This window comes from Vicugna pacos, chromosome 4, assembly GCF_048564905.1.
Source record: "Vicugna pacos chromosome 4, VicPac4, whole genome shotgun sequence".
Classification (NCBI taxonomy): domain Eukaryota; kingdom Metazoa; phylum Chordata; class Mammalia; order Artiodactyla; family Camelidae; genus Vicugna; species Vicugna pacos.
In genome coordinates, this window is record NC_132990.1 from 49,491,649 (window position 1) to 49,507,402 (window position 15,754).

Sequence of the window (15,754 nt, forward strand, 5' to 3'; positions counted from 1 at the left end):
CTCACCTTCAGGACACGGAGCTCTGTGCTTGAAGCTCCCTGGCAGGTCTGTCAGAGCTAGTCCAGAGCTAGAATTTTCTGGTACACTTTAGATGCTCAATAAATACACTTTGAATAAATACCCTGTCACCGTAGGCTTGTATTTTTCCCACCTAAGCTTGGTCAGGGGTAGGGAGCTTGCACACTCCCTGTGCCCTGTGCCTCATTTGCCCTGAAGGGCAAGTGTGCGTTCCTTTCTGCCTTTGGTCCAGTAAGACGCTGCAGAGAGGCATCTTATGATGTGGGGCATCTGTGAAGGTCCCAGGCTGGATAAATTTATCCAGCCTTTTCAGAGTGAGATATACATATGTATATAATATATATACTTTGTTTTATGAGTACACGAACAAGTTTAACAACAAAGGAAGAAATGTACATACAGTTCTACCATGAGAGGATATAGATAATACAACTCCCCTGATCAAGGTCTCTGGATTCCTAGTCATTGCTTGTTCATTCATTCATCCTCTCATTCAGCAGATATTTGTTGAGCATCTGCTATGTTCCAGATACAGAGGTGGCAGTGGGGTGCACCATAGCTAATGGCACCATTTTCATTGGTTTTGGGGCCGGTTGGTACAACTAGATGTTAATAACCATTCTAAATAATTTCATAATGCATATTTTCAAATTGAGATAAAGGCTTGAAAGAACCTGTTGTGGACTAGGGTGTTCAAGGTTTCCCTGAGAAAGTGACACTTAACCAAGATAGAAAAATGATTAGAAGATGAATTAGTCAAGATAGGGTTGGGAAGGGGATAGAAATATTTCAGAGAGAGGAACTGATATGTCAGAGGTTGGAGGGGCAGCGTGCGATGTTAGAGAAGGTGAAAAATGATAGGTTAACAAAGAAAAAAAATTACTGAAGAAAGACATAATATCTCGAATCACTGTGAGCAGGTACACCTTATTCCATTTCACTGTTGCAGATGTTTATTCCTAATCAGACTCGGTGCTGAGATCTCTGGAGTTTCTCCCTATAGCAGTTGGGTGGAACTTGTAGCAGTGAATGTGCACCTGAATACAAGGAGAACTGGTGAGAGAAGAAACTATTTTTGCAGAAGTTTGTCCATGGAATCTCTTCTCCCTACTCCTTCCTCCAACCAAGCCCTATTCCTAAAGCTTCTCCCAAAATACCAGGAGTCTGTTCCTCATAAACCTTCAGTTCCTTCTTCAATATATCCCAGCTCCTCTCCTCCCAAACTTCTATCTGTTCTGTCAGGCCTTCAAGAGTAGCTGTTTCTACTCTCTGGAGGTGAGATTTTAGGTAGAGGGTGAGAGGGATAGAATGAGTTATAAAGAAGGAATTCTCATTGCCAGTGCTATTAAGTGAGTAGTATATCACTGATAGGACTACATTTTCCCATAGTAACATTTTTGTAAAAGGTGGTTAGGTTCTCTAGTACTTAAAATAATTCAGTAATATGTAATTATGCAATTAATATATTCTTATCGTAGAAAACCTAGGCAATAAATGAACTAAAAGAAGCTAAACATCACTTATGATCCCAGAGATTGAATGGATAAGGAAACTTTTTCTTTTAACATAAAGATGGAATCTACTATTTTGTAGCCTGCCTTTTGTCATACGATATATTGCGAATTATCTAGGTTCATGAATATATTTCTGCAACATTATTTAAAATCTTTCATTAGTTTAAATAAAACCTCTTTAAACAAATATTTTAGGTTTAAGTCCTTATAGTAAATCCCTAGAATGGGTCAAAGATTATGAAGATTTTGGGTACTTATTATTAAATTGCCCTCTGTGAAGGCTGTACCAGTTCTCATTCCTATCAGTTCCTTGTGAAAGTGCTTGTCTTCCCATACCCTTGCCAGTATTGCACATTGCCATTCTTTTTTCATTTATGTCAAGGTGACAGGTGAAAATAGTTGTGTTTTAATTTTTTATTTTTCTTACTACATCTACCAATATGCCCCCAATTTTTATAGGACTTAAAATAGTTGTATATAAAATGACATATCTGTATTAAATGAGATAATTTCTCATATCCTTCAGTTGCATATGCATTAAATCAGCTTATTGGATACTGTAACCACTGTCACAAGGACTTCTCAGTACAGAAAGGAGAGGTGATACAGAAAGTAAGAATTAAAATTATGAATTTGATAGAGACCAGGCTAGAAAGAATTAGGCACTAAAAAAGAGATAAAAGGATACATGGACTAGAAGATAATTTCTAAAAACTTCCAAAAATGTTTTAAGCAATAGCAAGTTTGTCAAAATAAGTGTATCACCTCGTAAAGTGACCTTTTGAAAAAGAAAATTTGATCATGTTAATAGACTAGATAATATGGGACCTTCTTAACCTATCCTCTATGAGAACACATTAGGCACTGCTGTAGGGAGAATTAGTATACTGGAAAATAGAAGTGAAGAAGTCAGAATACAGACAAGGGAGACAGAGAGATTGAAAATATGAAAGAGGTTTAGTGACATGGAGCATAGAGCATACCATGTATTTGGTCAGTTACTGAAGAAAATGAGGTAGATAATGGGGTAAAACAAATTTGAAGCAGTACTAGCTGAGAGCTTTCCAGAATTAAAGAAAGGTACCCAACATACCCCAAGCAGGAATTCTCCCTAGCCATATAGTGAAATTACAGGACAACAAATATAAAAGCTAGAGAAAAAAGACCTTCAAAGAAGTGACTATGAGGGTGAAAGCCAATTAGCCATCAATAATAGTGTAAATTAGAGGACAGTGGTGATTATTTTTTAGTATGCTGGAAAAAACTGCCAATCTAAATGTCTGTACCCAGCAAGATGGGTTCTTTGTTCTGATCAAAACGAAGATGAAATAAATACATATGCACCCAATCAAAATTCAGTGAGTTTACCACCAGACCGTTCATAATGGAACTCTAAGTTCAGAGAGAAGAAAGTGTCTTTAACTGTAAGGTCTGTGATACTAGAAGGAATAAAGAACAAAGAAGTAAGAAAATTTGTATGTAAAACTAAATTTAATTTTGTCTTTTGGGATTAGCAAAGATGGAGCTAAAATAGACAACAATAGCATATAAATTATGAAAGGTTACTTTAAATTCCTTTTTCTTTGAGGGAGAATTGTGATATATTAACTTTAGGCTTTAATATATGCATATTAAAACTTGCAGGGTCACCACCAGAAGACAAGTAAATACATTATTTCCAGATTAGTAGAGGAAAAAAATTTGGAATGAGAAATTTTTAGAAGACAAGAAAAGGAAAGGGGGAAAAGTAGAAAGTTTTAACAAAAAATATGAAGAATGGCTGAAAATAAATCCAAATATTACTAATTATAAAAGTACTAAATATACTTCTTGTACATAAGATAGGGTATATCAAACACATTCTAAAAGGATAGAGGAAAACATATCAAAAAAATTCTAAACAAAGGAAAGCTGGTGAGCTATATTAGTATCATATAAAATAGGCTTTAAGGCAAAAAAAAATTACTAGAGATAGAAAGTCACTTCATAATGATAAGAGCGCAGTTCTAACTTGAATGAGTTTTTTAATTTATATACATCAAAAATTGATAACTTCGAGGAGAAAATAGAAAATTTTATTATCATAGGGGATGATTTTAATATACATCATAGCATACCTCAATTAATCAGGCAGATACAAACATAAGAAGGGTACACAATATAGAAATACCACCACTTAAAATCTTGCTTTAAAGGGCATATATAGAATACTGCATTCAGGCCTCATATTCAGCTAATACACGTTCATTCAAATATGCCAATTGTTGAAATAATATATGTCCATAGTGGTTGAGTAGTTACTGCCCCAAGCCCACTGAGTGCCCTCCTAGTGCTTCAGCACCTCCCATGGGATCTCCCAGAGTAACCCAATATATAGCAACTAAAGAATTAAGAACTGGCCCAGCAAGCTGCCATCAAAAATCTCGCTAGATAGCTTTAGCGTCTGTTCTAATCTCCCCTCACCTATGCTAGGTACCCTCCCCACCTCCAAAAGCCATAGGCAAATGCCCAGTGACCATTTGGTTCCCCGTAGTGTGGGGCTGCTGGCCTTTCTCAGGCAGTCTCCCAGTCATTCTCAGCAGCCTCTAGGGAGGTCCAGAGAGATGAAAAGGGCAATCAGATGAGAGTAATGGCACTACCCATCCAAACACTAATTCTCTTGGCAAAGGGTGCACACCCATGGCAGGATAGAATACATGACAGATGAATGAGGCCTATGGGGATGGTTTATGGATGAATGACTTGTGGGATGCAGAGCCCTAATTTTATCTTTCTTGTTGAAATTCACCGTTATTTAGTGGGATAAGTTTACCAAAACCACTGAAGACGTGCCTACCATGGGCATTAATAACACTAATTTTATTAATGAAAATGACTGCCAACATAGTCTTCTCTATACTAGGCATATTTAGTTGAGGGAACTGAAAAGCAGAAAGGTCATTAAACACAAAGGATTTGTACCCTGGCTTATTACATTCTGGGCTGAGCCGTTAGGTTTGATATCATTAAATATGATGTATCAGTAAATTATTTTGTGACTTACTAATATAATTGAATATAAAAAATTAACAGCAAGCATTATAAAGGCTAGAGAAACTTTTATATACTTACTGCAGCAAAAGCTAAAAAGACAGTTCAGTCCCATGAACCACTTTGTTGCTGATAAGAGTTATTTTTTTACTTATCAAGATTACAGGTTACTTAATGACTACCTATTAGGAATTTTTAAAAATTGAAGTATAGTTGATTTAAGTATTGTGTTAGTTTCAGGTATACAGCAAAGTGATTGTTATATATAATTTTTTTCAGATTATTTCCATCATAGGTTATTCAAAATATTGAATATAATTCCTTGGGCTATACAGTAAATCCTTATTGCTTTATTTTATCTATTTTATATATAGTAGTTTGTATCTGTTAATCCCATACTCTTAATTTATCCCTCCCTCCTTCCCTTCTCCCTTTGGTAACCATATGTTTTTTATAAATGCCTCCCTATTTAATGTGGAAATTCTTAGAGGGGCTTTATGCAGTTTCCTATGGTAGTTCATGGTTCAGATAAGAGCATCTAGGTTAAAAAGTGATTATGGCTACTATTTCCAGCATTTAATAAATGATTGGAAATTACCAGAATAATTTGATGAACAATTTGATTTGGAACTAATACCACTTGGCTAGCATTTTTATAACCTATAGGTTATTTTATTTTTAAAATGCTTTCTAAAATTTTTATTCTTGTTAGTTTATATTACTATTAAATGTTTAATATTTTTGAATACCACACTTCACTATATATAACAGCTGCCTCATGCCTGTTTTTTTCAAACACACAAGGAAGAGTTAAAAATTTTTGTCTTACCAGGCCATATATTTCAAAAGATTATCAAATAGTTTCTCAGTACACTGTGATTGCTAGAAATTAATAACAAAAAGATAACTAGAAAAACCTCATGTATTTTCAAGTTAACAAACATTTATAAATGACTCATAGGCCAAAGGAGAAATGATAATGGAAATTAGAAATATTTAGAACTAAATATAATGAAGGTACCACATGTCTCAAAAGTTGTGTGATATAAGTAAATCAGCACTTAGTAGAAAAATTCTAGTTTTTAATAAACCAGAAAGGAAGACAAACTTAATTACCTAAGTATCCATCTCAAGAACGAGTAAAAGAATAGTGAAGTTACAACAAAGTAAATCTGAAGAAAGCAGAAGGAAGGAAATACAGCCTTAAAGAGTAAAATTAGTGAAGTTCTAAAACTTCAGTAAAAATACTCAACAGATTTATCTTTGAAAAGATAAAAATAAAAAACATTCATTAGATTGATCAAGAGAATACTCAAATAGACAATATTCAAAATAAAAGGGGGACATAAGTTCAGATGCAAGAAGTAAAGATTGTACCTCTCCAGAAGTAGCGGAGTAGGTGATTTTGACCAGCCCTCCAACTGAAAGTAATTAGAAAAGCTAGAGAAAATATAAATATCTAATGTAAGATGTAAAAAAAAATTTGTTTGAAGGGATAGGATAATTGAGGCTATGAGGAAATTGCAGGGCTAAGATCTGCAGAAGGAGGGAGGCCAGAGATAATGAACCTTTCATTTTAGCCAACTGAATCTAGGAATCTGGTAGAAATGAAAGGTTGATTTGAGATTAGAAAATAAATGGATGTAAATCACTTCATTAACATTGAATGAAAAATACAGGATAATTTCAATAAATGTTAGGAAATGTTTTATATATTTTATTTTAATGGAAAAAAAAACTTAGCAAGTTTGAAGTAGAAGAGAACTTTCTTAATCCAATAGTAGGAATCTACCAAAAAAACTACAGTAAACATTGTGCTTAACAATGAAATGGTAGATGTATTCTTGAAGATCAGGAACAAGATAAGAATGCCTGCTATATTAACATTTCTATTCAGCGTTGTACTGAAAGTCCTAGCCGGTGCAGCAGAGGACAAAAAGTTTTTAAAAAGAACAAAGCAATTGTTTGTAGATAACATTATCGACAAAGAAAATCAAAAATAACCTACAGATAAAGTAAATAGCAAGATTGATGGATAAATATTTAAAAAGTCAGTTGCCCTTCTGTACACCAGCAACAAATGAAATAAATTTTTTAAAAACATTTACAAAAGCATGAAAAAAAATCCCAAGTACCCAAGAATAAATCAAACAAAAGACAAGCATGACCTATGTGGAGAAAATCTCCATTGTAAATGGAGATATGTAATGTTCAAGGATTGAAAGACTCCATATTGTAAAGATGTCAATTCTATGCAAACTTTTCTATAGCTCTATTACAGTCTCAAAATCCACAGGTGGCTCTATGTGTGTGTGTGTGTGTGTATACATAACTTGTTAAGTTGATTATAAATGTATAAGGATGTTTAAAGGTCCAAGGGTTGTTACAATACTCTAAGAAAATCTTGAATATGTGGGAAAGTATGCATATTACTGTTGGAATGATTCAATATTGTATGATATAAATTCTACCAAATTAATTTGCAAAGTCACTGCATCCCAATAAAAAATACCAACAAGATTTTTAATAGGACCTGATAATGCTGTATCTAAAATTCATTTGGAAGAGAAAGTATGATATTAGTACCCCCAAAAAATGTTTATAGAGGAGTGAGGGGATCTCACTTTGCCACATGTCAAACCTTTTAGAAATTAAAATAGTGTAGTTGTATTACAGAGAAAAAAATATGAGTCCCCCCAAAAAACTTATATATGATAAAGATGGCATTTCAAACCAACGTGAACAGTGTAGTCTTTGATACTGGCATAAATGATAGCCATTTTAAAACGTTACAGATCATGCCATGTACAAAAATAGATTGTAATTGTATTAAATTTTTAAAAAAGCCTATCAGTCTTATAGGTCTCTTGTTGACAGTGTTTAAGATTGAGTCTCCCAGAATCACTGATTCATTTACTTTTATGCACAAAAAGGAGAAAAGTTCATTTCATAACTTTTCTGAGAGACAGAAATAATAAATATATTTTCTAAAATTACATATATTAATTTGAATATCTTCACTCACGATAGTCAACACAAAAATCCTTCAGATATTAAATTTTTGAAGTCCAGATATCTCACAAAAGTGTTTATGCAGATACCCTTTAAAGGATAATTTCATGATTACTAAATATGGAAAGGATTTCAGTTCACTAGATTTTTTCCTTCCCTGCGTTATTATTTTTTTAATTGAAGTATAGTCGAAGTATAGTGAGTATAGTCAGCTATAATGTGTCAATTTCTGGTGTACAGCATAATGTACATAATGCACAATGTGTATATACACACACACACACACACACACACACACACATATTTGTATTCATATTCTTTTTCATTAATATTACAAGATATTGACTATAGCTCCCTGTCGCACTTTATCTTAAAACTTTGTTCTGAATAGAAAAGTTTGGCTATTTAAAATTCTATCTTATGCACTTTCATCTTAAAGTGTAAAAATCCCTATAAATTGGGAAGACCTACAGTTTTAAAGACTCAGCATTTCATTTGCTAGATATGAATTTGAAAGATCAGTGCCCACAGAAAACTAACACTTAACAAAATAAATAAAAGACAACAGATTTTCAGAAATCAAAATTGAATTTGTAAAAGGTTTATAAAAATATAGCCCCTTTTTGTAACAATTTATCAAACATTACCTTTGGTGATTGACCCCTTTTAATAGATTTCCTCAGCCTTTTGTAATGGGAGCATTGAGAGGCATTGGAAATGGTAAAAATATAATCACAGAGTGTTCTCACTGGTGCTCTCTCCCAGGAATTTTCTTTTATTAATTGTTCTTGAACTAATTTTCAACTCTGTAAGTTGTAGAAAAATGATAGTAATGTCTGTGGTCATCGCGGGGGATGAGTGATTGTCAGTGATTGCCTCTGGCTATTGACCAGTTTTGCATGATTTCAGCAAATTCATTTCAACATTCTTGATTGCCTGTATACGTGTCTGTTCTTTGAATTCTCCTTGGAGTCAGTTATTAAATCTTACTGGCTCCCTCACCATTTAATTTAATTGAATAAAAGTTTTGATACTTGTTCACATTAAATATATATATAAACACTTCATAATAGGGAAGTTCTGAAACAAGAGACAAAACTAAAAATCCATAAAGGAAAAGATTGCTTGACTATATATAGCCGATTTAGTAGGATATACTCTAGACCTCTTCCAAGCATTTTAATAGATACTGATGAAGAAATACGTAATTTTGTTGCATATGATTTTTTTCCTAAGTTGCCTCATCTATGCATGTTTTTCTGCAACCAGCTTTTCTCATTTAAAAATATGTTTTAGAGTTCTTCATATCCATATAACATCCCTTTCTTTTTAAATGTACCATATTGCAATGTATTATATACTATATAATGTCATTCCTTCTTTCATGTACATTTAGGTTACTTTTAGTTTCTCCTTAAAATGAAGCATCTCTTTATATATGCTTCTTTGTATTTAGAAATGATTATTTCTCTAGATTGAATTCCCAGAAAAAAATTGCTGAGTTGAAAGATAGGCATGTTTAAATTTTGATAGATAATGGTACTCTTCAAACAAACCACACTGGCTTACCCTTCACCATAATGTATGAGAGTACCATTCCCTACTACTACTTCCTACAGCAAATAGTGTCGAACTTTTAAATATTTGTTACTAACATGGACAAAAGGAGGTTATTCATCTATAGCTTATGTAATTACAAATAGATAAATATCAATAACCAGAGAATGCTCAAAAACTAAATAAGAGAAATGTGTCATTTGCTTTCAGGTCAGTGCTGACAGTTGCTTGTGAACAGACTGAAGTTCTTCTTTTTGATCCTATATCTTCAAAGCACATAAAAACACTTTCTGAAGCTCATGAAGACTGTGTAAATAATATAAGGTTAGTATTATAGTGAAAAAGTGAACTTGATTAGTGTGACCCAAAATACTCTGTTTTGGAAGTTAGTGAAAATGTATAATGCCTTGTCCAGCAGTGCTAGATGATATACATTTTGAATTGTGAAAGTTATCCCTTTAATTACAAAACTTACCGTTAACCATTTTGGATTGGAATCTTCCTGAAATGCATTTTCACTTCCATATGATTTTACCTTTTCTCTTCATGTATTAGGGTCATCATTACGAACCTCAGCCATGTATCATGATAATCCTGTAATACCTTTGGGCTAATAATCTGTATAGAATTATGGCCATCCCATTGCTTAGCCTCCTTCACCACTGGCCCTCAAATCCAAACTATTGAGGGGAAAAAACACATATGCATAGAAAACTTCTTTATAGCATTGTTAGAAGCTCCTTAAGTTCTCAATAATGTGGGAAGTAAGTAACAGTTGAACAGCTTGGTGGACTAATATGCAGTCATTAAAACGATGGTCACAGAGACTACATATCAACATGAACAAATGCTTGGGATAATACAGGTGAAAATCATGATAAAAATTGTATAAATATGATGCAGAAGAAAAAGCTTAGAAGGAAACATTTTAAAATGCTAACAGTGAACAAGTTAGAATGGATGGATTATTAGTAATCTTCTATTTTCTAAATTTTATGTAATGAGATTATATTTTATAGTGATTACTTTTAATGTTCAAAAAAAAGAAATAAGGAAATTTCTTCTAGTCAAGATGACATACTGAATTTTGATATAATCTCTATGCCCCAAACATATAGAACAATAGATTAAATAGCACAAAAAAATATATCTAGGCTCTGAAACAACATAAACATCTTTATGGGCCAGACCAGAACACGGACACAAAGCTATTAGTGTTGAAACCACAAGCCCTCTAGGTTTTCAGTCTGGCACTGCCATGTGGTAGTTTAGCTTCTGTCAGGAATCAAAAATGCTAAGTGTTTCATGTGAGGCAGGAACCAGAGCCCAAATTACTACATGAAGCCAGGGATTTGGTTGGAATGTCTGTCTCACTTGTGAAAGGCTAAAAAAAGGAAAAAGCCATTAATTACCTGGGGATATAGGTTTTAGCTGATGCACAGCCTCATGACCAGGAATTGAATGAAGCCATTGCTGAGTCAGTGATTGAATGTATGTATGTGATAGCTCCAATATCATCATGAAACTGGAGGCCTTAATGTCATTAAAAGATCTAGTAGTGGATTAGAGGTCCAGAAATCAAAATGAGGGCAACCATAAACTCATAAATAGGAAAAGAGAAAGAGAAATTAAAAATCTTTCTTACTCAAAGTAAGCCTATAACCAAAATTTCCAAACTCATGAAGACATCTGATATTAATATCATAACAAAATCAGTAACTAGAATAGGTATTTTCTCTGGATGAAATTAATTTTATGGAGTAGTCCAACAAAGACTTTATTTTTAAAAATGAATTCTTTTATTTATTTTTTTTGACTAGGTAATACATGCACGTGGTACAAAATTCAAAGGTACAAAAGGGTAAACAGTGAAAAGTAAGTCTATCTCCCACCTCTGTCCCCTAGCCACCCAGTTCCCCTCCCCAGAGGCAACCACTATTACCAGTTTCTTACTATCCTGAGATAGTTTATGCATGTACAAGCATATATACACATATACATACACTTTTATATAAATGGTAGCATTCTACACATATGCCTTGACCTTTTCACTTAATGACATATTTAGAGATTGTTCCATATTCATACCCATGGGATAATTTTATTCTTTTTAACGGCTGCATAGTATTCCATTGATTGGAAGAAACTTTAAAGCATTTTTAGGCTGCTCAAAGAAATAAGGGATACTTTCCATTTATAGAGAGCTTAAAATTATGAAACAAAAGAGATGGAAACAAGAATAGGTTATTGTAGAAAAGAACTAGAACTCTTGTAAATTAAAAATGTAGTTGGTATATTAAAAAAAATTAAGATGGGATGAATATTACTCATTACACCATTGATGAGAGAATGGGTTGGAAAATATTACTAAAAAAATTACCCAGAGATTAACTGAGATACAGAAAAAAGAAGTGCAGAGATTGGAGGAGAACTAAATTTTAAAGACACAAAGTTTGAGAATTTTTAGCATTGAAGAAGGACCTGAATCTTTGAATCGAAAGTAAACTCTAGAATGTCCTATGGGTTAAACAAAGATAAATCCACATCTAGACAGGTTGTGATGAAACTCTAGAATATCAAAGATAAAGAGAAAATCTTAAAAGCTACCAAAGTTAGAAGCCAGATTACTTACAGAGGGATGATAATTAAAGTAACAGATTTCTTATCAACAACAGTTGATGTTAGGAGAAAATGGAGTAATATCTTAAATACTAAGGTAAAGTAATGTTCAGTACCATTTCATATCCAGGTAAATTGTTATTCTAAAATAAAGAATTTTAATTAGGTGAAATGGTAAATGTTATAGCAGAAAGATAATAATTTAGAATTTTTGGCGGGGAGGGTGCATTTAAAACAAAGTTAAGATGAAAACTCTAGCACTATCCAATATAATTATGATTTAAAATTTTAAATTTGCTAGTAGTCACATTAAAAAAAGAAACACATCAAATTAATTTTTAATAATATATTTTATTTACTCCAGTATGTCTAAAATGTTATCATTTCAACATGTAATGAATATAAAAATATTGAAATATTTTACTTTCATTTTTTTCACGCTAAATCTTCAAAATCCAGTGTGTATTTTACACTTAGAGCACATTTCTATGCAAACTGGCCAAATATTAAGGATTTGAAAGCCACATGTGGCTAATGGTTACCAAACTACACAGTGTAGCTCTGGATAGTAACAACAAATAGGTTGTACCTATGGGGGAGTTTTGTTCAATGAAAAGGTGTAACATTTAAGGTCCATATCATGTTCAGGGAGAGAATAGAAATATTAAGTAATTTCAGACTCTTTCAGAACAATGTATAATAAATATATATGATGAAAAAAAACTGAAGTAAAATAGGTGGGAGGGTATAGCTCAGTGGCAGACTGTGTGCTTCTTAGCATGCATGAGGTCCTGGATTCAATCTCCAATACCTTCATTAAAAAAAAATTAACCTAATTACCCCCCCAAAAAAATTCTCACTAAAATAAAATAATAAAAATACAGTTTATAGCTTCCACATTAGCAAAGCAGGGGGCGGGTGTGTGTGATAAGAGAATACTGAAAACTTGATTAATGGGAAAGCTTAAAAAATTTAAAAAGCAAAAGAAAGGGATGATAAACAGAAAACAAGAAGTAGAAATAGTTCCAAATATATTAATAGTTCACAGTATAAATGGATTGATCTTTATTAAAAGACACAGAGATGACAATTTGAATAAAAAACAAAAATCACCTATATACTCTTTATAGAGTATAGCAAAAATAAAACTACCTAGAAATGGGAAAAGAAAACTGATGTAGATTATCATTACTGGATAGATGGAAGACCAAAGGCTTTAATAAGGATAAAGTACAATAGTACATATTAATAAAGGAAAAACCCACCAAGAAAATATAATCTTGAACTTGTATGCAACTTGAAATATATAAAGCAAGAAGAGACTAATAAGGAATTACATGTCTATAATCATAGTAAGAGATTTTAATACATTTCTGTCCAAAACTGGTAAATCAAGCAGATAAAAATTAGGCTGTAGAAGATATTAAAATATCTTGAACAACCTTTCTACTAAAAATAGAAATGGTGGATAAATTTTAAAAAGTTTTTTTAATCTATAGTTGAGCTGATAGAAACGAATCAATCCTAGGGGCAAAAATGAAGTGGAAGCAGGAATGCAAAGAAGTAAACATGTACTCAGCTGGCTTTACCCTGGAGGCATCTGCCAAATGCTGGTGACTCTTGAGTTTGTTTTGACAGGTATAGGGAGTACAAAGAACAGGAGAGTTAATTCTAGTGAGGAAAAGTCTAGTAAAAACTCTGAATAAGGCTGAGGACTCCAGAGGGCTGTACTTTCAGCATAAAGATGATCTAGTAATAAACTACCTTGTTCATCTAGACTGGCATTGGATAGAGGGATGTCAGAAAATCTCTGAATTACCAACCACAAGCCAGCCTTCATGCAGCTTCACACTACCATATGGTCCAAAACCCTCCAGCCAGCAATTTTAAGTTAGATCCAGGTTGGTAGTGCTGCCAGGTACCTGCAAAAACAAATGCAAATCTTCCCTGAGAGGAGAAACCTCAGTATTATAAAGAAGTCAGTTCTTCCCAAATTAGTCTATGAATTTAGTGTAGTTTTTATCAGAATACCAACAGTTTTTTTAAAAACTTGATTTTAAAATTCATATAGAACAGCAAAGTGCCAAGAATATCTGAGACAATTTTGAAGATGACTAAGGAGATAGGAGTACTCACTTATCCAGATACCAAATATAGTCTTAGGACAGGGATAGATTAAGTGACTGATAGAATGGAATAGAGCTTCCAGAAACAGATCCATGCATGTATGAAAATTTGCTATATGACAGCAAGGGCATTACAAACCAGTGCAGAGAAATGGAAAAGAGAATTGGTTCTATGTATATGAAAAAAGAAAAGAAAATCAGATTTCTGTCTCATACCATAGCTAAAAATAACTGCCAGTTAAAGACCTAATTATTAAAGCAAATCTTTAAAGTTTTAGAAGAAAGAGAATATATTTATGTTCTAAGTATGAGAAAGGATTTTTTAAGACGCGAAAAGTATAAACCATTAAGAGTTGATAAGTTCAACGGCATTAAAATTTAAAACTTCATTGTAACTATAGACATAACAGTGTGAGAAGATAAGCTATAGACTGGTGGGAGAAGACCATTTCAATGCTCATAGCCAAAAAAAGAATTCGTATCCAGAATATATAAAACAATTACCCTGGAGCAAAATAGGCAGAGAGTTACATAAGAGAAACTAAAATGAGCAATAAATATGGAAAGATTTTTCAAGCTTACTAGTTATCATGGAAATGCAAATAAAAATAACAAGAAATATAAAGTATTGGTGAAAATGTTGAGAAATAGAAACTCTTAGGCATTATTATGGGGTATAAATTGGTAAAATTATTTTGAGCTATTTAGCAATATCTGGTAAAACTGAAAATCCGTTGTTTAAAAGAAATAAAGCACATGTGAACAAGGAGATGTGTAAAGAATGTTCATTATAGCATTGTTAGTAACAGAAGCTGGAAACAAATCTCCATTAAGGGGAAGATAAATTATATACTCACACAATGGAATACTATACATCAGTTAAAATAAATGAATTAGATGCATCTCAGAAATTCAAGGTCGAGCCAGAAAAGGAAACTACAGAATAAGCTGTACAGTGTGATACCATTTATATAAAATTTTAAAATATATAAGCATAAACTTGATGAGGGCCTGTATTTGTTCTCTGCTCTATCCCCAGCACCTAGAACTATGCCACATAGTGGGTGCTTATTAAATACTTACAGAATAAATTGAATGCAAAACAAAACTATAAATTGTTTATGGATACATATTTATGAATTCATAGTATTAAAAACTTGCAAGGGGAGTGACAACAATTGGATAGTGGTTCCCTCTGGAGAGGGAGGGAGGGAGGGGAATGGGATTGGGGAGGGATATACAGGGTACTTCAATTATGTCTGTAATGTTCAGAAAAAATCTGAAAGATAACCAAATGTTAAAATTTGATAAAGCTGGGTGGTGGGTATCACAGGTGTTTGTTATATTCTTCATAATTTTCTTTATGTTTCTAATATTTTACAATCTAAAATTTTCCTTTCTTAAAAAGACATGTCAAAGGTTTGCCCCTACTCAAAATGATCTCTGACTAATCTGTTGTTAGAATTTGTGTTCTTTATCAGTATCAGCTCTCATTTGCTGCTATCAGTGTGCCTGCCCTACTACCCAACACCTACAAATTTGAATTTGCTTATCTGTTGGTTAGAAAAACAGATTTTGAAGCTATTTAAAAGTACATGTCACTTAAGTGTTTTGAGTGAGGATCTCAAGGGTCCTCCGGCATGAGCTTCAGTGTGCATTACTTATTAATAATACTAACTTTCATTTTTTGAGTGCCTACCACGTGTCAAACCTTTTGCAAAGCACTTTTAATACATTATGTTGTTTAATCCTCACAGTATCCGGATATGAGACAGGTATTGTACCCATTATAAGGAATGAAGAAACTGCAACTCAGATAAAAAGATATGCTCAGGGTCTTATATATAGTAAGTTGTAGAACTGGAATTCATACTCAGT

The 15,754-nt window shown here is 32.9% G+C and overlaps 1 protein-coding gene across 3 annotated transcripts in view; it reads left to right on the plus strand.

The window, feature by feature from the left end:
- DCAF10 (DDB1 and CUL4 associated factor 10) overlaps positions 1-15,754 on the plus strand; it is a 44,999-nt gene that overhangs the window by 815 nt on the left and 28,430 nt on the right. For all 3 annotated transcript variants that reach the window (XM_072959762.1, XM_072959761.1, XM_072959763.1), the window contains exon 2: positions 9,342-9,455. In XM_072959762.1, the coding sequence (XP_072815863.1) occupies positions 9,342-9,455 (114 nt within the window). The remainder of the gene's footprint in view (positions 1-9,341; positions 9,456-15,754) is intronic.